Source organism: Callorhinchus milii, unplaced genomic scaffold, assembly GCF_018977255.1.
Source record: "Callorhinchus milii isolate IMCB2004 unplaced genomic scaffold, IMCB_Cmil_1.0 Scaffold6, whole genome shotgun sequence".
In the NCBI taxonomy this organism is placed as follows: Eukaryota; Metazoa; Chordata; class Chondrichthyes; order Chimaeriformes; family Callorhinchidae; genus Callorhinchus; species Callorhinchus milii.
In genome coordinates, this window is record NW_024704747.1 from 15883498 (window position 1) to 15909602 (window position 26105).

The window sequence follows — 26105 nt, forward strand, 5'->3', positions numbered from 1 at the left end:
AGCTGTTAAAAGAAACAGAGGGGGTGTGAGGAGAAATCTTTTCAAACAACGAGTTCTTCAGATCTGAACTGCATTGCCTGAAAGGGTGGTGGAAGCTGATTCGATAACAACTTTTAAGAGTAGATAATTATTTGGGGAGGACAAGTTTGCAGGGCTATGGGGAGAGAGCGGGGGAGTGGGATTGAATTGGATAGCTCTTTTGAAAGAACCGGCACAGATACGATTGGCTGAATGGCCTCCTTTTGTGCTATATAATTTTAGGATTAGTGATGTCATTGCTATCTCTTTGAGGAGGATATTTACAGATTTGATTTAGGTATTAAAAAGCCTAAAGAATAAAGAGAAGCTCAACCCTAATGATATGTTTTAACAAAAACTCTACAACACACAGATTTGAACTCAAGAGAGGGATAATGAGCAGGCACTTTTGATTCAACAAGATGTCAGTGAGTTACGAATATGTGGAACGGACAACATAGAGATGGTGGAAGCAGACTGTCACAGCAAATTCAAGAGGGATTTGACAGCTATTTGATGAAAACATCTATTGAAAGGTTTGAGCAATTTAACAGGCAATTTGTTTTATATTGGTGTCAGAAAGATGCAACATTAGTAGTCTATTCCAATCCTGAGCACTCTTATTGGAAATTTCTGTCAAGATCTAGCCTCGCCACATAATCCTGTCAAAACAGTGGTACATTGGTGGGCTATAACCCAAGATGAACGTAACTCTAGGGAAATTTCTAAACTCATACTACAAATAATCTTTGCAAAAAATTTTCAAATACCTGTTTTATCCCTTTTTTTTCCAAAAGCATCTTGAGTCCAGTTATCTGTAAATAAAGAAAACACATATTATCACGACAGGTCTGAAGGAGAAAGTCACAATCACTCAGATGTTGGTTTGGCTCAGTTGGTAGCACTCTCATCTCCGAGTCAAAATATTGTGGGTTCATATCCCACGTGATGTCTTTGAACTCACATTGTCTAAGCTGAGACTCCAATGCAATGCTGGGGGCATGCTGCGTGAACTGTCTTTTGGATGAGAAGTTTAACCAAGATCTTGTCTCCTGTTCTAACATCTCGACCAAAACACGGTACATCTAGACAATGCAGTGCTCCTCTGAGCACTGTACTAGAGTGTCAGCTCAGACTCTGATCTCAAATACCCTGGCATGGGGTTTGAACCCAAAACTTCCAAATGAAACGGCAAGAAAGCTATTGACTGAGCCAGACTGACACCTAGTATGATGTTGGACTGCATTTCACTACACAGCAAACCAAAAAGGAATCCTCAACCCACCAATAGCATTACTCTTAAAAATGTTGTTTGCTAGCGTATTAGTTAGAGCACTTGCCTCGCAAGCGAGATGACGCGGGTTCGATTCCCACGCAGGGCGAAACAAGCTTCCTTACTCCTCATGCATCTGTTTACCTAGCAGTACAAAGGAACCTGGTTGTTAGTCAATTGGCAGATCACTTTCTGGGGGTAATAAACCCTCAAAAAAACTACAATAATTTGGTCACTCAACCCACAACTGTTTGTGGAACACTGCTGTGCACAATTGGCTGCCATGTTTCACCCACAAAATATACAATCAATTCACTTTATAATATATAAAAGGCGAAATACTGCAGATGCTGGAAATTTATACTAATAAAGACAAAATGGCTGTCTATGTGTCTGCCAAGAACGCAATAACAAATTGACGTAGAGACATGATTTATACCTCATCAAAAAGGTCTTGCATGAGCCCCTAAAAAAGGTATTCTGCATCAAAGTAGCGACAGAGGTCACACAACTTCTAGAGAGCTCTATCTATCTTCTATACTTATAAAGACAAAATGTCTGTATATTTGTCAGGAGTCCTCCCACAGGAGTCCTCCCAAAAGGATATGTGTGCAAATATGTGAATAAGGGATGCTTAAGAGTTCAATACCACATTTTCTTAATCTTAAGGGATAAAGATGCCTAAGAAGTGAAGATCAAGCCTTTCAACGACGAATAAAAATGCCAGAAGAAGAGAGAAGGCCATTTAAATTAAATTGGTTGCAAGCATAGCTGCAACGGATACAGCTAATCTGAAATAAAAACAGAAGTCGCCGAGTATTCTCAGCGACTTGTTTTTATTTCACTTTATAATATATTCTGTGAAGCACTTTGAGATGTCGCAACGATATGATAAGGCGCTATATCAAATGCAAGGATTATTATTTATAATAAGGGGACTGATAGCACACCACTGTTGATATGGACTTAATTGCTCAAATGCTGGTCAAATCTCTAACCATCAGGTGGCACTACTGCATGCATTTTGAAATAAAGATGTTGCAGAAATCTTGTGTTGGATACCCTTAAGAAAATAAGGACCAATTAACTAAAACCAATGAAAGAGATCGGTAGGGGGGTAGAAAAACAGGCAGGCAGCATAGAGAACTCACAACAACAACTTGCACTTATATAGCGCCCTCCACACAGGGTAGCGTCTCAGAGCGCTTAACATGATCGAAGAGGAAGGTTTTCAGACGGGACTTGAAAAGGGGAGGGGGCAAGGCAGAGGGATTGCGGGAGTGTTCCAGAGTTTCGGGGTACAGTGGCTGAAAGTGAGACCTCTGATGGTGGGGCGGAGGATGCAAGGGATGAGCGGGAGGCCAGTGCCAGTCGAGCAGAGGTTTCGGATGGTGGATTGGCGTATGAGGAGGTCGGAGAGGTAGGGAGCTGCCAGAGAGTGAAAGGATTTGAACAAGAGTGTGAGGATCTTGGAAGTCGATCCGTTCAGTGATGGGGGGGGGGCCAGTGGCGTCTGGCCAGAACTGGTGAAATGTGAGGTTTTTGATTGGATTCTTTGATTTCTAACTTGTAAGCTGAGAATAAGTAAGTAAGTCTTGTAAGTCTTCTACACATTGAGTGTTGAGAACATAACATCTTACAACCTGGAGACCTTTTATTTCCATGTAATGGAAAATTCTCGTCAACCTTTAGTGTCAGGGGTGATCACAACATCAAGGTCAATGTGCCCGGGAGGTATTCGTGATCTGACAGCACAAAGTGTGCTCAGGATTCACTTGAATTCCCCCAAAATACAATCTCACCACCATCTGTAAATAACCCTTTTAAAAATTAAGTCGCTGCTCAGACAAAAGCTATTGTTATACAAAAGCTAGTTTTGAGGGTGGAAGGTGAAGTGCAGCGAATAATAATAATAATCCTTGCATTTAATGTAGTGCCTTATCATCTTAACTATATTTTGTAGGTGAAACGCGGCAGCCAATTGCGATTGGCGGATCTTATCTTCCGCGCTGCAGTCGATGTAAATCCACAGAAGGTAAAATGTGTGCATCCTTCCAAACCACCCAAAACTTCCAATGCCATTCAAAGAACGTTTCTAACAATTTGGGTTCTGTGGAACTCGTACGTTTGAGTTCAGGTGCAGCTGTAACTCTTGTTTTGAAAAGCATTACAGAATGCACAGAGGCAACGAACAGCTGTGTCCGTCCATCCTCCCCCACCCCCCACCTCCATAAAGTGTCAGAGCTCTGGCTTTGGTGGCTTTGTCAAAAAATTAAACCACCGGGGAGTAATTACAGAGCAAGGGGTCAGATGTCTGTGAATATTATGCAGCTTCACTCTCAGTTTATGATGTTGCTTTCATCCTTCAATCAGATCACAGCCCTGCAACTTCTCCCAGGTATTTAGCCAATTCTACCTTATAGCTTAGCGGTACAAACAGGCAGCCAATGGTTTGGAATGTGCAGCTGAAAACTTTTCCAAATTCACTGAGGGCCAACAGTAACATTACAGGCAGGGTTAGTAACACCTTAAGAACCTCAGAAAGGCTGACCCTGGCCAACAATCCGCCAGATAAAATTGGTCACTCGCATCATAGCGGTTTGTGGGACAATGCTGTGTGCAAATTAGCTGCTTTGTTTGCCTACAAATACGCAGTCACTACACTTAACAGTAAAATCCTGCAAAGAGCATCCAGATGTTTTGACATGATAAAACGTTATATTAGATGCAAGAATTATTAATATTAAAAACAGCCTCCAAATAATGTCTGAATTCAGGAACAAAAATAGAAGTTGCTGAGAACACTCAGCAGGTCAGGAAGCATCTATGGAGAAAGAAAAGTGAGTCAACGTTTCTGGTCCACGAACCTTCGTCAGAACTGATGAAGTTCTGACAGAGGGTCGTGGACCCATTGAGTTCTGCTGGAGGTTCGCGGACCAGAAACGTTGACTCACTTTTCTTTCTCCATGGGTGCTTCCTGATCTGCTGAGTGTTCCAAGCAACTTCTGTTTTTGTTTCAAATTTCCAGCATCCGCAGTCTTTTGCGTTTTCTGAATTCAGGAGCTCTACAATTGCACAATTTTAAAACAATGGCCTTAAGATTGAGACCAAAGATCCAATACATCAAAATACATGACATCAGCTCAGCTGATTCTGCAATTCAGCCCCGGTTGCATTCTAAGTCCGATAAGATTTACTGTTCAGGCATTTGGCAGAGCAAACATGATTTCACATTTCTAAGCAACGCCACTGACCTAGATTTAAGCACTGACGTAACCAACCAAAGCAAATACAAAAATGGACCACTGGAAACGTGATTTCATCAAAAGAAAATGCGGCAACTGAACAGAATCTGAATCCCCCCACACGTGCTCAGTTTGAAACACAGGAATATTTGATCAGCCACCAATGCATTCTGCTAAAGCACCCCAAACACTGGTGGAGTTCATCCCACCAAGATTCCCAGGACCAGGTGGAGGCATTTCGTAGGTTACCATATGTACAAGCTATGCAATGTGATTAAGCTTCTCTGTGCAGATAATCATAGTTGCCACTAGTTGGATTTGTTGGATTCAGGAGAAAAAAAACACAGATGAATAAAGGAGGGGAGACCAGCAGACAGTTCTGACCAGGGAAAGGAGAGAGTGGATCACATCTGAAGCATCAGTCAAGGCATTGCAATCCAGCAATCTTGTTTTTTTATTGTAGATTTCCAGTGTCCACCGATTTTTCTGGTTATAAGCAGATGGAAAACAGGCACGCAGTAAAATGAACGTAAAAACAAGGAAAAATGCAACTGATCCTGCAAGATATCTCAGCACAGCACAAATTTGGCCCTTTTTAAATGGCATTCAGAATAATAAGAATTGTTGCATTTCATATAGCGCCTTATCACATCATTGAGATGTCTCAAAGTGCTTCACAGAATATATTATAAAGTACAGCAATAGTATATTTTGTGGGTGAAATGCAGCAGCTAATTGCAGACAGCAGTGTTGTACAAAGAGTCGTAGATCAAGTGACCAAATTTAGTTTTTTTTCTTTTGCAGGGATTATTACCCCCAGAAGGTGATCTTTCAATTGACTAGCAACCAAGATCCTACTAACTGCTAGGTAACCAGAGGTGTGTGGAGCAAGGAAACCTAATCTAATGTTTCATCCTGCCCGGGAATCAAACCTGGGTCCTCTCGCTTGTGAGGCGAGATTGGTAACCACTATGCTGCAGGATTTCATATAGAGTATATCAGACGAGAATATTGGAGAACTGGAGAGGTCAGGTATCTGTAACCTCTGCAGTTTTGTTCAGTGTTGAACAGTGAAACGTTCAAAATGATCTGACCACCACTTCCAAGAACCTTTCCAATTTAAAAAAATCAAGGCTCCCTTTTCTTCTTTCTTTGGTTTGTTGTCCCTCAGCAATGCTGTCACCATCCCAAGCTCGCCAAGAGTTTAACCCTCTGACAAGAGTGTGGTGTAGCAACGGTGTTACACAAGAGAGTGAACTCAAAGGTCAACCTCACCAAAAATCATGTTGAACGGTTCACATCAGATTCTCTGAATTCCTTGCGCAAGTCAAAGGATCAATTTGTCAATCTTTTTTCCCTGCCAAATAACAATGCTAGTATTTTTGATAGAGAGCCTTATCACACTGTCAAAACATCTCATAGCACATTACAGGAATTACCTGTGTACTGACTGTGTATTTGGGGGGCAAAAAGGACAGAAGCTCAGCCACAACCTGTACACACGCAAACCAATGTGGCCTAGTAAGTGTGAATCCATCACAAGAGCTGCTGAAATCAGCAGAGCATTTTACCTCTTATTCCAACAGCTGCAAAAGCTAAGATTTCTGAGCCTTAGAATACACTGTTCCAGGTAGAGTGAAGAGCTCAGCTGAGATTCCAGGAAATCAGTGCATTTGTCTGGAAGATAGGTTAATCGTTGAAAATTGAAAAATGACAATTCTGTATTGTTAGTTATTTTAAAAATAGATTCATAAGACATCATAATCATGATGATGACACTTTGTTGGGGTTTACAGCCCAAGAAAGCACCAGGCTGAACTGATGTCTACTGGAGGCTTTTCTCTCAGTACAAATATTTCCATTGCTATCTGTATGACCATCTGGAAAAGGACCAAACTTCTGCTCCCATCACAGCCTCAAAGAAAACGAGTCAGTCAAGCATGTCCAGTGCATCTTAACCACGCAAAAGAGAAAGTGCTACAAACACAGGAGGATGCTGTACTGAAATAACAGATACTGCGCCAACAAACACTGTAGAGTACATCAGATTTGTATCACTGCTGAGCTACTGGGAACATTCTCACATCTTTCATAACAGGTAGATCATTGCTAAGCTGGGACGCTGCTGTGCGCAATTGGCCTCCGCATTTCGCCCACAAAGTTATGTTCAATTCACTTTACAGTCTATTCTGTGAAACGCTTTGAGACGTCGAGAAGGCGTGAAAAGCGCTATATCAAATGCAAGGATTATTTATTTATAAGCACTTGGGAATCAAATGAGCTACGGAGTGCTTGCGTCCAATCAAGTTCAATTCAGAAGCCAAGACACCCAGTGTTCCCCCAGTAAGACTAAACCAGTACTTGATCCAAATATTCTCTCTCCCAGAATCTTCTTGCAGTCTCTTCTTTCCTCTCTTCCTTCAACAAAACAGTGATTCGGGATACTCACATTGCAAAAGACCACAGAACAGTTCCTATTGTTCCTCTCCAACCTCCTCTCAGCACTACCCGCTGCCTCACTCTACTGCTCCGGCCTCCCCCTTGTCCCTCGAATCCTTCACTCCACTATCGGCGGCTGTGCCTTCAGCCACTACGCCCCGAAACTATGGAACTCCCTCCCTCAATCCCTTTGTCTTGCCACTCCTTTCCCCATTTTCAGGTTGTGCCTGAAGACCTTCCTCTTCGACCGTGCCTATGGTCACCTTCCCCCTCCCCCTGGCTCAGCATCAGGCTCCATCCACCATTGTTAAACACTCTGAGACACCACCTGGCATGGAGGGCGCTATATAAATGCAAGTTGTTGTTATGTGAATAGGAAGTTGTGTGCTTTCAAGAACTTTGGGAATCACACTACTCCCTCCCCCCTTTCACTCCTTTTCCTGAGGAAGGGATTCCTCTAAAGATTCTGTTTCATAGACATGTGAATCCCTTCTGTGATTCATTCAATTGGCTGTTAGTCATGTATGAACCCAGACAGTGACTGTCAACACAGTCACGTTCAACTGTGCAATGCATCACAGGCAAGACTTGCACTTACCATTTATCAGGGGTCAAGGGATAACAATCAGCAGTGGAAAAGCTGTTTCTCGTGCTCCATAAGCAAAAGACACTGAGCCCAATTACAGCATTCTACTGTCACCTCATCTGAGGTCAGCACAGAGCATCTCCTTAGTCTGTACAAGTTTGTGAGATGAAGTCCCACTTGGGGTCTTTGGCTAAGCTAGTACAGCATTAGGGGTACTGCTGGAGTTGAGTCTTGTAGACGATACATTAAACAGAGCTTCTATCTGTCACTATTTGAAAAAAGGCAACTTCTCTCAGTGTCTTGACCAACAATCCCCCAGATAAAATTGGTAATTCAAATTCTGGATGTTGTATTTTCCTACAACTACATACAGACATTTGTGACTTGCAAATGGAAAACTGAAGTGACTGATTCGAGTTACAGTCAATGTTATAGAATGAGTCGCAGAGTGGCAAGTATGTGAAAGAAAAAGGCTTGAAGGGGTATAGGAATAGGAAAGGGCAATGGGATTGTTTGCTCTGAGAGCCGGAGCAGACTTGGTAGGTTAAATGGCTTCCTCCTGCGCTGTAAATTGCTATGATTTTTTAATGCAGAAGAAACCTTTTCACCAAGTTAGGAATACACAGTTAAAACCATATCCTGTCACATGACATATCCACCACACCTGACCGACATTTAATACTCTACTCACTGGGGTCTCGGTGGAAGAGTTACCTTCCGACTATAGAAACGTGACACAAAGTGTTCAGTGTGCAAAGAGCATTGGTGCTATTTTCCTGACAATCCCGCGAGGCAATTCTCTGCGGCACTGTCAATTAATCAGCCTGTCCTGGGATAAACCACATGATCTCATGGGAGCCCCGATATAGAACAAGGATCAAAATCAGGTTTCCAACGTTGGCCTTGGGCCTTATTGTAGAGGAAGCCAATATGACTAAACATTTGGACAGAGATACAGATGTGAATCACTTCCGATTTTATATTAAAAAGCATAGCTCTATAATCTTTAAATTGTTTTAAAAACAGATGCCACACCTAGCTCAACTTTACCCCTAGAGACAAATCGAGTCTCTAGGTTGCTTCAGCGACTGAGCCACATGTAAACTGCATCCAACTTAAGAAATGAACAGAAATAAGGCCAGAGGCAAAAGCCATTCTGTGCCCATTTGCAGCCTGATGATCTGGCTGTTGACCACAAATGTCCACCTAGGGGCATTTTGTGACATTAGCTGAGTACCTTTGTTTTTTTGGCAGGGAGGGAAGGAGTGCAATCAGGTGCTTTAAACTCTCCATTTCTTGTGAGTACACAAATGGTCATCAAGGAGGCTAGCTGAAACCCATGAAGCTATAATACGGCAATTGCTTTTTCCATGTCGCTATTCAAACATTGCTCCTGAAACAATATTCTGCTCCTTATCCAAACAGTCAATCGGTTAATAGGACGGGACAGAAGCTGCAGATTCATCTGTCTCTATGGACAAATGCCAACAAACAGCCCGATACAATCACTTCAGTGCACTAAGTCACACCATACATCAGGTAGGCAACTTCATTTAGCTTGAAAATCTCTGGTGGATAGTTCCATTGTTTCTTTTCACACTACAGCGAAACTACCCAAGATTACTTTCCCCACTTTTACAAGGGGTGTTTACGGAATCTAATTTATGTTAACATGAGGAGAACAAACCAAAAGCCATAGGTGACGTTAATTGATCTTCTTCCACAAGGGTTTTCTGCTCTCAGCAAGTTTTTCCCAATTGGTGCGAACTAACCTCCAACAAGCAGAATAATTATTATGCGACCAAGGGCATTATATTCCATACTGTGCCATTGCCATTTTAGACTTTGAATGGTGAGATAGCTATTCCCAATAAAAGGCTAAAAGATTCAAAATCTAAAATTGCTTACCAGCTCACTATCAGTGGGTTTGATCATTCATTTTTTTGTTCAGCCAAGTTTCTGACATATGCAGGAACCCATCCATTACTGTGCTTCTGATCAGATATAAAATTCCACATATGTGTGCCACCTACACGTGGAAATTTCCATACTTGCAATGGAATATGCACTGTCTCCCTATAGGGACGCACCCTGCTTACCTCATTCCAGAGAGGATTGAGCCAAGGTTTGGGAACATCAGAGTGTGCTGTTGGGGTACCACTGGAGTCTAAGCAGCTAAAACCACATAGCTTGATTGAGAGTACTCCCTGATAAGCCTCCCACGACAGAACCACCTTGCTCATTATGGGTTTTTTTCTTGCAGGGTTAGCAGGGTTCCCTGTTTGATCATTAATAATGGAAACATATGTATATAAAAAAAATGTAGTTACTTGTCATACTGAAATATCTCAAGGTTTTCAGAAACAACTAATGTTAAATGTAGTGACTGTTTTGGGGGCTGACATTTTCCACCAGCAGAGTCCAATTACTCTGGACTTTACTGATAAAAAAAGCTGGCTATTGGGCACCACACCAGCTGAAAGTCAGTTCTCTTTTCCACCCAGCTCATAGGATCGTTCCTGTCTACACGAATAATAAGCAGAAGGAACCTCAGTTTAAGACCACATCTGAAAGAAACACCTCCTATAATCCAATGCTCCCCTCTCGACTCTTTACCCCCTCCTCGCTCCCTCCGTTCCCTCACCTGGACCATTTCCCCCCTGCTCGGGACCTGACCCAACTGTCCAGCGCCTTGGGACGTCCTCCCAATGTGAAAGGCGCTCTATAAATGAAATCTTGTTGTTGTATTAGTGCAGTAATATGAGCCTGGTCTGTGAGCACAGGCTTAACCTGGCACTTGAACCCACAACATTCTGACCCTAAAGCGAAAGGGCTACTGATTTAGCCAAACTCAATGAACACAAGGCTTTGGTCAAAAACAAAGAAATTTTCTAATGCAGTTAGTACTGTAATTCCACTGATGGTTTAATTCAGCAGGAATCTAAGCATCAGATTATTTGCAGAAATGGTGTTTCCAAATGTGCAAACTGAACCAAAAAGAATGATGGACCGACGAGCCACTAAGTTAGTGGTTATGTGTGAACAGAACAACTATTTCCCCAATTTGAAGCTAGTCCGTACTTCTAGTGGAATCGAAGCATTGGTCTGCACTCAACATAGACAACTAGCTCTGAGAGCTCCTTAACATCCCATGAAAGCACTGTAATTGCCCCAGTATACTCAAACCATGTTATTTTCAGCTCAATAACAAGGGAAGCGCATTTTAACCACAAGAACATCAGCAATAGCAGCAGAACTGCAGACCTCCACTTATCAGTCATTAAAGACTGCGGCTACCCTTGGGTCACAGAGAAAGGGAGAGAAAAATTAGATTGCCGCGTGATTCCAACAATCAGCGAGTGCCATCCCTCTCCTCTTCTCCCTTCCTCAGACTTCACTGTTTCCAGAGATTACACAAGAACAAAAGGAGCCATGTTGCCATGCTGTATCAGCAAGTCCTCAATTAGGGACAGTCACTTGATGTAATTACCTTACTACTTGATATTTCGTAGGCAAACTCAGCAACCAATTTTGCACACAAACTGCCATGACGTGATGACCAAGTTATTGGGGGGGAGTGGGGGGGGCTGGCCAGGATACTGGCAAAAACACACCTTCTCTTACCTTCGAATACCATGGAATCAAACAGCCACCTAAACAGGCGACCTTAGTTTCATATCTCATCTGATTTAAACTAATTGAGACAATGTGCATGTTGCAGCCAGGCATTACCACCAAATCTGGTGGTGGTTTCAGTTGCTGCCTTCAGCAGAGCTATCAAGATGAAAGAGGCCCTTCAGTCCATTTAGTCTCCTTCTTCCAGATTACCCACTCAATTGCCTTCCCATTGCACCATTGGGCATTTGTTTAAATGTGTCTTGGCCTCAACCACCCTTTCTGGGAAACAGTTCCAGTCTATGCAAGAGCTCCCACACTCAATAAAAAAGGCACTGATGGACAATCCATCTCCAGAATGCATTCCTCTTTGACGTGGAGTCCTGTAGCTCAGTGGTTAGAGCACTCGCTTTGCAAGTGAGAGACCCGAGTTCAATTCGAGGTAGGGCGAAACCTTGGGCAAGTTTCCTTACTCCACACGCCTAATAATAATCCCTCCAAAAAAACAAAAACAATAATAAATTGGTCATTTTCAATCTACGACTGTTTGTGGGACATTGCTGTGCGCAATTGGCTGCCGCGTTCGCCCACAAATATACAGTCAATTCACTTTACAGTGTGTTCTGTGAAGCGCTTTGGGACGTCCTCCCGACGTGAAAAGCGCTATATCAAATGCAAGGATTATTATTATTATTATTATTATATGCAGTCATCTCCCTTTTCACCCTGGACCGGCGTCAAAGGTCACATTGTTCAGCGCTTTGATATGCTACCCCATGTGCAAGGCGCTATATAAATACAAGTTGTTGTTGTAGAAGCTGGAAGAGCAGCACTTAAATGTTATTGCTCCCATTATTCACAACACTCATCCTGCCTTGGAAAGCACGCGCTAAGTGAGACATAAAGGATCTACTCAAAATCCAACTATACATCCGGAAAAGCAAAGTGCATAACGGAATTAAACCCAACCTAGCCTGCAGCTGCAGAGGTTGGATTTGGCAATCGTTTGCACATAGTATTTGTCACGGAAAGTAATTGCGGTTACAAGTGTTTACCATTAATATCTAAGTGTTCTTAAGCAACCTGTTCAATATATTCCCCTTCCACTTCAACCTTCAAAGGGTAGCTTGAGAAACAGACAAGTCTCGCAGATTTTGTATCATAGTACCACAGGTTTGCCACCAACATCTGCAAGGCAGCCAATGAAATGACACATTTCAACAACAACTTGCATTTATATAGCACCCTTTACACCAAACAGGGTTTCGAAACACTATTCTGCGTGAAAGGCCCTCTATAAATGCAAGTTGTTGTTACACTGCGGGCACAGATTTGGTATGGAGTCTCTATTGGAGAGATTTGGAGTCCGGAGTCCAAACTTACACAATGGCTGCAGTATTGTGCCAAATGGACAGTTTCAGAGCACCTCTGGGTTTACCCTTCAGATTTCGTATGAACACGGGTGCTCACCCACTCAACGAGGAACGTAAACGTTTGCAATGACCACAGTTGATGAAAGATTACAGCTGAAGCAATTCAATCATATTTTAAAACCCATTTCCATTCACTGCCGGTAAACCAGTTATTAAATTTGCAGCAGGTCTTAGACCTCAAATTTGCCTATTTGTGTAACATAATTTCATTCAACTTCAAACATTGTAAAAACATGGTTATTTTTACAATCAGTGATTGGGTGCATAGCAAACAACAAAAACATGATAGTTTTTGCTAGCATTTGATAATATTGGCGCAATTGTATTCCAACTATAATGTAGTTTTATGCACAGGACTCTACAGCTAAAGATAGAATTTCAGGCAACACCTCAAACCTTTTTTTTTGCATGCAAGAATTTAAATAAGAAATCACATGTCAAAGTGGAAAGCCACCATTTATGGTAGTCAACAGACTGACCTATTCTGCCCTAATTAGTCATTTTCATTCTCTACCAGGTAAAGGTTTGACTCTACAGCTTATTTGATACTCGTGTTGGGCAAGACAGCAGGGCTTTGGTTCCAAGTATCAGGCTAAATTGTCAAAGCATCCTTATTTTTAAATACTAGCATTCAAGAGGTTGCTTTTATCTTCTGCCAATTCTCTCTATCCCCTGGGGAGCTGACAGAACCTCTGAGTGCCCTCTGATGCTCCAAACATTACAACCAGTGGATGTGATTGCCAAATGTTGCCAAACCTCAAAAGCGCAACTCTGCACACTCCAGTGCAAGCTTCGATAGAGAAAGGGGTTGTTCCACAATTTGGGTCAGATTAATGCCAACTCTGAGATAAGAGAAGTCAGCAGCCAAGAATCCCAAGGAACCCACAGAGTTCCACTTTAAAGCTTTTCACTCTAGTCCACTTTGCTAAACTGTGCAGATAGTTCAACCAAAATAAATAGGCAGGATGTTTGGGAGAGCTCAAGAGATACCATCTACATTAATAATAATAATAATCCTTTCATTTGATATAGCGCTTTTCACGGCGGGAGGACGTCCCAAAGCACTTCACAGAAGACACTGTAAAGTGAATTGACTGTATATTTGTGGGCAAACGCGGCAGCCAATTGCGCACAGCAATGTCCCACAAACAATCATAGATTGCAAATGACCAATTTATTATTGTTTTTGGTTTTGGAGAGATTATTATTAGGCTCTGTGTGGAGTAAGGAAACTTGCCCAAGGTTTCGCCCTCTGCCTGGAATTGAACTCAGGTCTCTCACTTGCAAAGTGAGTGCTCTAACCACTGAGCTACAGGACTCCAAGATAAATTGAAAGCAGTGTCAGTGGGTTTACCACCTGACAGTCTTCGATGTTTTTTACTTAGAATAGTATCTGACAGACAAATCTTACTGACGGGAGCAATTTATAGCATTGCTAGAAGTTTCGCTGTGTGCATATTTGGGCATTACTCTGGCTCAGTTGGCAGCACTGTTGTCTCTGAGTTGTGTGTTCAAGCTCATACTCCAGTGCAGTGTTGGGTGTCCTGGCCAACAATACCCCAGATAAGATTGGCTGTTCAAGTCACGGCTGTTTGTGGGACATTGCTATGCACAAATAGGTAGCCACCTTCGCCTAAAAGCACATTTTCATTTATATAACGCCCTTCACGGAGAATAACGTCTGAGCGCTGGAGTTACTGCACTCTGTGCATTTTCTTGATTTGTAGCTAGAATCACAAGTAACGGTATATTGTTACACTACTTCTTTTTGATTTGCAGAGTTAATGCACATTACCATACGCCTTGGAAGCACTTTGCGACATCTTCCCGATGTGAAAAGTGCTGTTTCAAACGAAATTTTATATAGTGCTCTGGGACGCTACCCCACGTGAAGGACAAGTTGTTATGTAGACTGACAGATTGATTTTAGTTTCATGATCTATAAGACTCTCAATTAGGACACTGGATAGATAGTTTCACAAAATACTTGAATTAGTACTGCTTTTAGACTAAGGCTTCAGATTGCAGTCAATCGGTGAACAATTCGGTGATAATTTTCAATAATGCAAATAACTGTTTAAAAATACTCCCATTTCTGTAGAAATTTCTAAATTCCAATCTTAGTATGCTTTTCCATGGCTTGGGATAGACATCCAGGGCACAGAATTGGACTGTGATCAAGCTGAAAACTAAACAAACAGATGTTTGCATTTTGATAAAACACATTCACTCTGAACTCAGGTTTAGTTTGAGTAATAGTGCTCAAGTCTTGTTCAGAAATCAAAAAGAAGTAGTGTAACAATATACCGTTACTTGTGATTCTAGCTACAAATCAAGAAAATGCACAGAGCGTTTTCCACTGAATTCTCAAAAGGGAGAATTCAAACAATTCAATTCACAAAACAATGGAACTCCCCTTCTCACTGAAGGCAGTGACTGACACACACAGCCATTCCTCCAGTTAGTTCCTTCAGTAGCAATTGTTGAAGTGCAAACCAGGACACAGTGTTATCAGGCTATCCACACATGGCAGAGAACTCAGATCCTGTCCGCACCACACATTCTCAAGCACACATATCACAGTGGGTGTTTTTGGATAGAGACCAAGGAACAGGAACCTGGACTTAAGTTTCTTCCTTTCCCAGGAATATTGTGGCCAACTTAACCAGACCAGAGATAAAGCCTTTCAACACTCCTGCTCTGTTTAGCTCAGTACTACAACACCATACATGGCCTGAAGCACAAAGAGACGGCAATATGCAACTTTGTAAATGATTAAAAGCCAATTATAATGAGCCATATTATAACACAGGTTGGTTAATAGTGTGATTCAGTGTGGACTCCAACATTTATTCACCAAAAGATCCAAATCTGAGCAAAAATGCCAGCGAGGGAAATGGTATCAGTGACAACTTGATGGGTCAGAAGTCAGCATTTATTTTTGTGCGAAAAGCCAGTTTACCTTGTGACATGAGACGGCACCCACCCACAAAAAAAGTTGTTCTATTTTACAGTATATCCTGTGCCGTCCTCCCAACATGAAAGATGGAAAACCTAATATAAGGAATATTATGTTTCTACACACATACATGGAGAATGCAGAAATCTGACTGCCATTTATAGTGTTGGTTGGAATTTTATGGAATCTATTTAGTGTGTACCTAAAAACTAAAGGTTTTTCACTTGATGTCACACCTGCGTATGATAGTTTCTTCTACTAAATTGACTCCACCCCTACATGGTAAATTATGCCATTCTGCTTGAACCTGATCCCACACATATCGCTGGCTGCAGCACCTTCACAGTTGTGAAAAATTAGGTATTACTCTAATTGATTTTACACAAGGCAAAAATCAAATCATCGCTTCGCAGACTGCATGTGTACAAATGAAAAGTAGTGGGATTTTAACAGGTCGCATCAGTCACGAAATTGGGCTTGTGAAGCTTAGCTCACGTCTTCAACACAACAATAACTACTCTGCACTGGGCTGATTGTGCTGATGCACTAAACAACTGTACGATCACCGCACACTCCAATACATTGCCAGGGTATTGTTGCATTGTCAGATGCCTCGATTAGGCATTAAACCAAGATCCCTTTTAACTGTTCAGGTGGACATTAAAGATGGCATAACACTAGTCGAAAAGAGAAACAATTTTCTCTCAGTGCCCTGGCCAACAGTCTCACCAAACAATATTGGTCATTCACTTCATGTGCCCCATTGCTGTAGGCAAATAGGCTTACCATCTTCACCTACACATACAATCAATCCACCTCATAGTAAATCCTGTGAAGCACGTGGAGATATCTCAAGAGTGCTAGGCATCTCAAGAGGGCAAGGGTGCTACCAACTAAGTCAGGGATGGAGGCAATTCTCATATTTTCTCCAGAAATCAGATTTTAGTACATTTTCTGTCTCACTGTGAACCGAAGATTACAAAAGAATACAGAATTCAAAGCACGTTCTGGAGACGGTTGTGTCTTGTTCACTATGCCACATTCCTGGCAACAGGATGGAATTGCCCAGAATTATGCCTTTCCTTTTAAAACTCTAAACAATCTCGCAAGAGCAGCGCAGAAAAATATACACTCACATTTATCTTATGCCTAGTTTACAATCAATCATATCTCTGTGCTCGCCACAAAGACAGCAAAACCGGCCAAAATAATTTCTGCTCTGATAAATAGTCCGGAAGGCCAAAAGCAGGCAAAGCCACTTAACCTTTCTTAATCCCCTTCACACAGTTTCCAAAACAGCAGCTCAGTAATAACCAATACACTACAGCTTGCAGAAGTGTAGGAGCTCAACAACACAACCGCCATCAACACAATAATCATTTATACTGCACCCTTCAGAGGATAATAGCTTGCAGCACTTATAATGATGGGATCAGACATTGAGTAAGGGAGAGGGCAGAGGGGGAAGAAGACCGTAGGCACAATTGAAGCAGTACATTTTAAGGCAGGATTTAAAAGCCGGGGGAAGGGGGTGGTGGGGGCAAGATGGGAGAAATAATAATAATCTTTGCATTTGTTATAGCGCCTTATCACGTTTTTGAAATGCCTCAAAGAGCTTCACAGTGGATTGACTGGGCAAAACACAACCGGGGTTCACTCACAAACAGGATCAAACAGCCCTCTTATCACCCATCACTTGTGTTCAATTCCAAGATCATAATCCCAGATTCTATCTCACTACAATCGTACAATATTGTACAAGAATTCAGCCTCCACGTGTTCAGTCTTTCCAGATTCTGACGATGTCCATAACTCCATTCTCAACAGGACCAGACAGAAATAGAGACATTCAACTCGTTCCATACCTTCTGGTAAACACAGGTCACAACCTGACTTTTCCTATACACACCCACACACATGCAAGCAAAAATACACTAAGTATGAAACAAATTGCAATGGCGGTTTGCTTCAGAGTAAAGAACAATATAAAGGCTAACAGATGGCTGGCAGCGAGATACAAGGCAGTAATCAAAGTAAGGGGCTCTGGTGACGTAAAGCCAAAAGTGTCAAACAGTTTTCATCTCTATCAGAAACCTGAGATTCAATCATTGCTTTGTACATCTGCCAGGCACTTTTATTATGGACATACACCTGGTAGTGTTTATATTACTGAATGCTTGTCTCAGTTGCTTCCCAGTGCTGGATGCCAGATTTCTTTTGATGGTATTGTTCTTCACCCATTGGGACTGAAGTTCACAAGCGGCAGGGCTGAGAAACTAATAATAAGCCTTGCATTTGATATAGAGCCTTATCACATCTTCGAGACTTCTAAGAGCATTTCACAGAATATACTGTAAAGTGAATTAACTGTATTTTGTGGTCAAAACATGGCAGACAAATGTGCACAGCAGTGTCCCACAAACAGTAGTGGATTGAGTGACCAATTTATTATTTTTTTTGAAAGAATTATTTCCCACGGAAAAGTGATCCGCAAATCTACTAACAAACGGGATCCTACTGACTGCTAGGTAAACAAAGACGTGTGGAGTAAGGAAACTTGCGCAATATTTCGCCCTGCCGGGAATCTAGGAGTGCTCTAACTACCAAAGTACAGGACTCCATACAAGTAAGACTGGCAGCATGCCTGAAAGTACACAGAATCGACTGACTAGATTTCAGAATCAGACAAAAAAAATGACCACAAAGTCTATGGACGTGGAAATACACGAACTGTGTATTGATTGAAAGACAGATTCAGAGAGAGAGAAAAAAGACACAACAGACAGAGCTCAAATACACAGCATAAGAGAGATTCGCTCAAACCCAATAACAACTTGCATTTATAAAGTACCCTTCACTAACAATAATGTCTCAGATCTCTTTACAATGACAGGTGTGGACACCGAGCTGGGGGTAAAAGGTAGAAAGGGAAAGGTGACCATAGGCGTGGTCAGAGGTAATAATAACAATCCTTGTAATTAATATAGTGCCTTATCATGTCATAAAGTCTCAAAGCGCTTCACAGGATATACTGTAAAGTGGATTGACTGTATGTTTTGTGGGCGAAACGCGGAAGCCAATTGCGCTCAGCACTGTCCCACAAATTTAATCCTTTTATAGAGTATTTCTTATTCCCATTTAGAATTTCCTCCTGCTCTGACGCCTGCTTTCCTAAACAGCACATCATTCCAAAATCAAAAAGACACGAACATACACAACCTTTAAAAACGAACACACTTTCAGTCCTGACAGACAGCAATTAATTGTCCTACCTTCAACAAAGGTAATTCTCCTTCCATTGGTGCCTTGCAATTCCTTGGAGCTCAATTCATCTTCAGCTACAAGTGACTATAAAGCAGGGCTTGAAGACAGGTGGAGAAGGCTGTGTGTGGTGGAGGGAGTTCTAAAGGTTAAGGGTGTAGAATTGGAAAGCTCAGCCACCAATAGTGGCACTGAGGGAGTAGGGGAGAAAGAGACAGCACGAAGCCAGAAGTAGAGAGGCCTTGCTCTCTTCTTATTTAAAATAAATCCCTTTGCTGTGGTAATGAATAGGAGATTGGCAGGAAATAAAACCATTTACATAAAAATTCTCTTTCCTAAACTGCAGAAAGCAAATGTCAATTTGTGCAAAAAATTCACAGGAGGATAAAACATATACATTTTGAGTTCAATAAAGTCAGGTAACTGACAACAATGTTCACCAATAAGTAACATGTGGTTCTAGCAGTGTAAATATTTGCACTGTTCAGTCTATGACAGTTCAGCTGATTCAAGTGAAGAATGGTCTGCCTCTGAACATGAATTTGCTTCTTCCATAAAGAAAGCTTAGCATGGCTAAATACATGGCGGTCTAACCTGTTCCAGCAATGCTACTTTTTAACTGGCTGCTTGCCCATCATCAAAATCATTTGAGTTTATTATTCCATATGGGCGCATTGTGGAGAAAAAATAATACCATTGGCTCCTTTCCATTACATGTGAGCTTAAGCTCCAAATGAGGGCTTGAGTTCATAAGCTAAACTCACACTCCAGTGTACGGGGAGTATTGCATCATTTCTTCCTCATGGCTGTTTTGTGGGCGAAACGTGGAACTGCGCTCAGCAGTGTCCCACAAATGTAATCCTTTTATAGAGTATTTCTTATTTCCATTTAGAATTTTCTCCTGCTCTGATGCCTGCCTGCCTAAATAGCACATCATTCCAAAATCAAAAAGACAACTATCTACCATGTACATACGCTACAACTGGCAGCAATTTGCTATAAAGCCCTTTGAGATGTTTCAACATTATAGGCAAAGATTACTGCACAGAGAAATAATGCCATTGTTTTTCCATCAACGTACATCAATCCTTCAGCATGTGCAGCACTTAATTCTGTGTGCAATTGGCTGACACATTTCACCCACAAAATATTCAGTCACTATACTTTACAGTATATTCTGTGAAGTGCTTTCAGATGGCTCAAAGATGTGATTAATACAGTGCCTTATATAGTGAGCGATATCAAATGCAAGGATTATTATTATTATGCACATCTGTTTACAACAGAGAAACTTCAATGAACACATGCTTTCTTATTAGTTGTTCATTACTTGGTTCTATTGGCAGTGAAAAAAAATAACTTGACCAAGCTGGTCTCTTCCCACCCTACAAAACCAATCCACACCACGCAAGTGCAGAATCCTGCGTCAACTTCTGTACAACAAGAATCCCTCTCATTTCAGCTTGGAATAAGGATTGATAGCATTATAGGTAACAGTTAGTAGAGTTAATACAGTGGAAACAAAAACAGAAGTCGCTGGGAACAGATTTCCAGCATCTACAGTATTTTGTGTTTCGTTAATACAGTGGAATTCGCTTTAGCCAAGTAAATCGGATGAAATGCCTGGATCAGATTCGCTGGTATTCTTACCTATTTTAAATATGATGGTTAATTCGGACGAAAATCCAGTTAAGCTGGACAAAATGCCGCGCTAGTCACTGCTGAATGTTCTTACTCATGCCTTCTGCGTCACGAGCAGTTCCATTCAGCCACGAGCAGTTCCAGGACATAGATGGCAGGAGTCACAGTCCAGAGGGGACCAATTAGCAGTGGCTCCAAGGTGAATGACACCTCCCAAAGCCACCATTGATTGGTCCTCTTCCTGTCCACCGGGAACGACTATGGGAGGGAAGAGGCGCCCAGCAAAGGAGACCGTGAGAAGAGAAAGGTAAGAACTTTGGTTACCGAGTAATTCAGACAAACTTCTCTGTTCATGCTAAAACTGATTCCACTGTAATTCCGTTCTGAAGTTCGATCAGTTAATTCAGTTAATTCACTGCTGAATTTAGTAAGTAATTGCACCAAACTTGATACGTAAATGATTTGGACTTGGGTATCGAAAGCAAAATTTTAAAGTTTGCAGATGACACAAAATATGAGGAGGATGGTAGCAAACTGCAGGAGGACACAGACAGACTGGTGAAATGGGCAGACACATGCATTTTGGGAGGAAGAATGAGGAGAGGCAACGTAAACTAAATGGTACAGTTTTAAATGGAGTACAGGAGCAGAGACCTGGGGGCTCCTTGAAAGTCGCTGTATAGGTTGACAGAGCTGTTAAAAAAAAGTATACGGGATCCTTGGCTTTATAAATTGAGGCATAGAGTACAAAAGCAAGGAAGTTCTGCTAAACCTTTAAAAGCTACTGGTTAGGCCTCAGCTGGATTATTGTATCCAATTCTGGGCACCACACTTTATGAAGGATATCAAGGCCTTGGAGAGGGTGCACAGGGTGAAGGACTTTATGTGGAGGCTAGGATAGAAGCTAGGATTGTTCTCCTTGGAGCAGAGAAGGTTATGGGCAGATTTAACAGAGGTGTTTAAAATTATGAGGGATTTTTATAGAGTAGTTAGGGAGAAACTGTTTCTACTGGCAGGTGGGTAAGTAACCAGGGGACTTAGATTCAAGATAATTGGCCAAAAAAAAAGAGGGGACCTGAGAATTGCTTTTTCAGCAACACCCCCGTTTGGAACTCCCTTCTTCCTTTGGATGGGATGTGTGCTCATTTCTGCTGGTTTCTATAGATTGTCTAGAGCAGCCTTTTCTACTACATTATTGTGCAATTCTCCATTACAATTCTTCTCCTGGGTGACAAAACCACATCTAACAGGGTGTCAAAAAGATGATTGATTCAGTGGATCATACCCTTCCCGCAGCACAGAGCTAGGAAGAGACAAGAAAACAAATTGGTTCCCAAGAGCAGCAAATCCTGGACCAAAACTCTATTCTACTTATTTGGGATCATTTACCAAATAGTGGTCAAACTTATCTGGAGTGGAGAATGAACATGAAATGAAGTAATGAGTTTATAGTACAAGCATTCCAGAGATCAAATCTGCCACTTCAAGTGGTCATTTATCAACTGCACTTCAGTTTCCCAAGCGAATGTGTTGAACCTCACCTAGCTGGACATGACAAACCCAGATTGTTGTCTGCTGGCGTTTTCTTAACATTTAAGAAGGGATGATTCACATATACAATATATATTTGCAATGTGAGAAATTAAAAATTGCAATGGATTTATGACGGCTTTAAAATAGCCCACAGCCAGGATATGGGTTGTCTGAGTGCCTTTAACTTCTTATCCAGTCACCGCAGGCTCCCCGGCACCATGTAATCTGCAACACTATAAATGGCTTGACAACAATTGTTCCAACTTGGCTTCCAAAACTGCGTTTGAGCCAAGTACTGGCAGACGAGATGATTATACTTTGAAGGGAAAACTGAAAACTAATAGCTAAAAAGAGAAGGGGTCCAGAGGGTTTTTAAAAAGAGAAAAACAAATCAGTATTGTACAGATGAAAGCAAATTAGTGAGTCGTGGCCAAAAATGATTTGGCTTCTGTGGCTGGCTTGTCCACCTAACTGATTTTTTTCTTAAGCACCCAACAATTCCAGTGACGAGCCCTTGGTGCTGTAAAGATTCAGCTTAGATGGTGAATATTAGACACAGAGATAGGAAAGAGGAAAAGTGTCTGTTCCCAATATCATCTGCCTCATTCCACCACCTGCACAACACAAACTGCATTTTTCTCCCTATCACGGCCAACATGATAGGGATACAACAAAAATAACAAATTACATTGGTATAGCACCTTTCACGTCAGGAGGATGTCCCAATGCACTAAAATTGATCACGACTTGAATTAAAAATGAATTATTGGACACGGTGCAGAAATAACTCTGCAGATTTGAAGAAAAGGGCTCTTTCTGGTTTTATTATCGCAAGAGTTGGTAACGCTGTTTAAAATGGGAGTGCTGGAACTCTGCAAGACACAGCAGGACTGAGTGGAGTGACTGAGCCAAGCACACAATAAGAAACTTCACTGAACACAAAGACCTGAATGGATCAGTTTTCAGTAATTTTTTGTTTCTACTGTGTTAGGTAGGCTATCTCCTGGAACCATTTTCCTGTCCCTACTTCCTTCCCGCATCACCGAAAGCTTCACATCACACAAGGAACGCTAATTCCCACCACTTACCTGCAAAAAAACTCTCCTGCCATCAAATAGTTGGTTACTTTTTTTACTGAAGCCACTGAAGGATTAAGCACTCTACAAACTCATAGTATACAATCTTCAGCAAACTCTGAGCTTACATACTGGCTGTATTAACAGAGAAAGAGTGGCTGATGGTTCTTGGTTTTTGTTCGAATCTTTGTATCTTTGTTTACTGAGATCAGGACTGACAGAATAGGACTGAAATAAATAGTTTCGTAAACTGCTCGGCATCTTAATCTCTCATGATCAGCAATGTTGCAAAGTACAAAACAAGTCTGCCTGACTGTGCTTTAAGGCCCCAATAAAAGGGTATGAAGGTCCTGCACTCACTCTCAATGTAAGGTTCTAAACCTATATTATGTTTAAATCAGAAAATTCAAACTCTTGTGTGTTTCTTGTGGGGATAGAAAACAAGTTTAATCCAAAACACATATGAGTCAGCCTGGCTCAGTTGGTAGCACTCTTGTCTGTGAGTCAGAAGGTTGTTGATTCAAGCCCCACGACTGGACTTTGAACTCATGCAATCGAATTAACACTCCAATGTAGCGCTGGGGTTGTGCTCTGGTGCTCTTCAGATGAGACGTCAAACCGAGGTCCACTCGGCTAGTTCAGGTGAATGTGTTTATTATAAGATGCCCCTGCACACCTGCGATGGGAGATTCACATCTCACAGTAACAATGTTGATGCTTCAGGACTGGTCCACTTTAAACACAGAGCTGGAGCAGAGAATAAACATACTACTGTTCTTTTCAAGCAACCAATTGAAGCATTCAATCACAAGCATGAGAATTGCAACCCAAAGGGTCAGGACTGCTCTGATCAAACAGTCCTTCAGTCTTCCCTTCAGTAGAACTGGCTTGACAATTGTATAGCTGAACTGATAGATTGGGGTTGAAAAATTTGGTCAGACTTTCCAAACTGCTGCTCACAGTTAAGTAAAAACTCATCTCTTCCCAAAAAATTTGAGCCTTTTGATTTTAGCTATCTGATGGAATGATTTAAAAATCATGGAATAATACTTGCATTCAATGCAACATCTTGTCTTATAATCTTTGCATTTGATATAGCGCTTCATCACGTCTTCGAGACGTCTCAAAGTGCTTCACAATATATACTAAAAAGTGAATTCATTGCGTATTTTGTGGACGAAACGTGAATTAACTGTATATTTTGTGGGTCTAAACATCTCAAAGCTCAACAAAATAATTACTGCACATTAAAGTGTTGTTAGGGTACCCTGGCATGTAGGCAAATGCATATGAATGCGTCTCAGTGTTTACTTACAAGATGCAAGTGTCACTTACATTGCAAATCTCATGTTGTGTAATACATTGGGTTTTGGGGTAAAAATCACAGTGATTGTCAGAAGTGGGCACAACTCAAAGCTGGGTATCGGGGAACTCACAATCAGAAATGTCAGAATCTGTGATTAATCACCTTGTTTTGAAGCAAGCTAGCGCTGACACGACGCAGCACTCTGCACATTTCTAGCTGGGAGAAGGGGAAGCAGCTGTCTGAATTCAGATAAAAGGAATTACATACAGAAACCTGTGTTATTAGAACACCCTTAAAGCATGTCCTGTTGCCTAGCAGCCTGGAACCTGCTTAGAGCTGCCAAAATACAGCAGTGCTTCAACAGCACTCAGCACACCCAGGCTTTCAGGTGTGGGCTGATACCTGCACACAGGCCCTTCAAATGGGTGAGGACAGGCACATTAATAATTGCAAAACAAGAGGTGTTGTCAGCAAAAAAAATTGTAACTGGGGAATTGTTGGCCAGGACCTCTTTTCTTTTTAAATAGTGCCATGGGATCTTCTAATGTCCACCTGTACAGGCAGACGGGATCTCGGTTTAATACCTCAACCGAAGGACGGCACCTCTGACAATGCAGTACACCACCAGCACTGCACTAGAGTTGATGCCTAGACTGAGCTCAAAGTCCCGACATGGGACAACCTTCTGACTCGTACAAGAATTTCCCTATGATTTTACAATCTCTGCAAAAGAGGAAAAATCGTATTCAGAAATGGAATGCCAAGACAGCTCAGAAACTACTTAAATAACTCTCTGAACTCAAAAGGTTTCCAAAGCGGTCTCCCAGGCACAAACAAGACAGATTTGTTCCCAGTGTCGAAAGGTACAAACACATGTTGGACAGATGATGCCACATAGCGTGTTGATTCTGTGAGTTTAACCTGGGCAACACATCTAGAAGCTTTCACCAAGCTGAGCACCTCAGATGTTGCGGAAATTAATGAAAATGTAATCAAGTTTGACTGTACTGCAAAGCACCGTCATCGCTAGAGTAGAGGCGCAGAACACCAGAGATTAGCACATTCAGACCACTTCCCAGAGCTCTAGGCCCAGTAGTCTTAAGTCTTAAAATTGGAGGCCACTTTGTTTTAAAAATTAAGACTGTGCAAAGTTGAAAGCTGGTGTGCCATTGCTTTTTTAAAAAAAAGCTTCCAAATTAACATTATATTGAAGAGAGAATGATATTGTAGTCCTCAAGAAAGCTTTCTAATAAGTTTAATTTATAGCGCACCTTTCACAGAAAAGACATGGCAATGCTCTATACAGAGTGAGATGAATTGGAAATGAAGTGAATCTTGTTCGGGAGTTAAATGCGATGTCTTAGACAATGAGATTAAAAGCCAATTCATGAAAACTTTTGGGAGTGAAGTTGGATAAGAATTTAAGCAAGATAAACAAGAGAAAACTCTGCTTTATTCTGAAATAGTGATGGGGAAGAAGGGGTGGAGCAACAACAACTTAATTAATCATCATCTTTGCATACGACACAACGATTTTCACATCAGGCCATTGTCCCAAAGCGCTTCACAGAATATACTGCAAAATGGAGTGACTGCACTTTGTGAGCAAACATGGATTCATATCACATCCTTCACACAAGATAACATCGGAGCATTTCACAATGGCAGCATCCGATGCTGAGCTCGAAGAAAGTGGCAGGAGGGGGCAGGAGAGGAGGTG

At 41.6% G+C, this 26105-nt stretch overlaps 1 protein-coding gene across 1 annotated transcript in view; it reads right to left on the reverse strand.

The window, feature by feature from the left end:
• The window catches only part of adarb1b (adenosine deaminase RNA specific B1b), a 145975-nt gene that overhangs the window by 94467 nt on the left and 25403 nt on the right, over nt 1–26105 (reverse strand). Inside the window, exon 2 of the mRNA XM_007890636.2 lies at nt 789–833. Within this exon, the coding sequence (XP_007888827.1) occupies nt 789–833 (45 nt within the window). The remainder of the gene's footprint in view (nt 1–788; nt 834–26105) is intronic.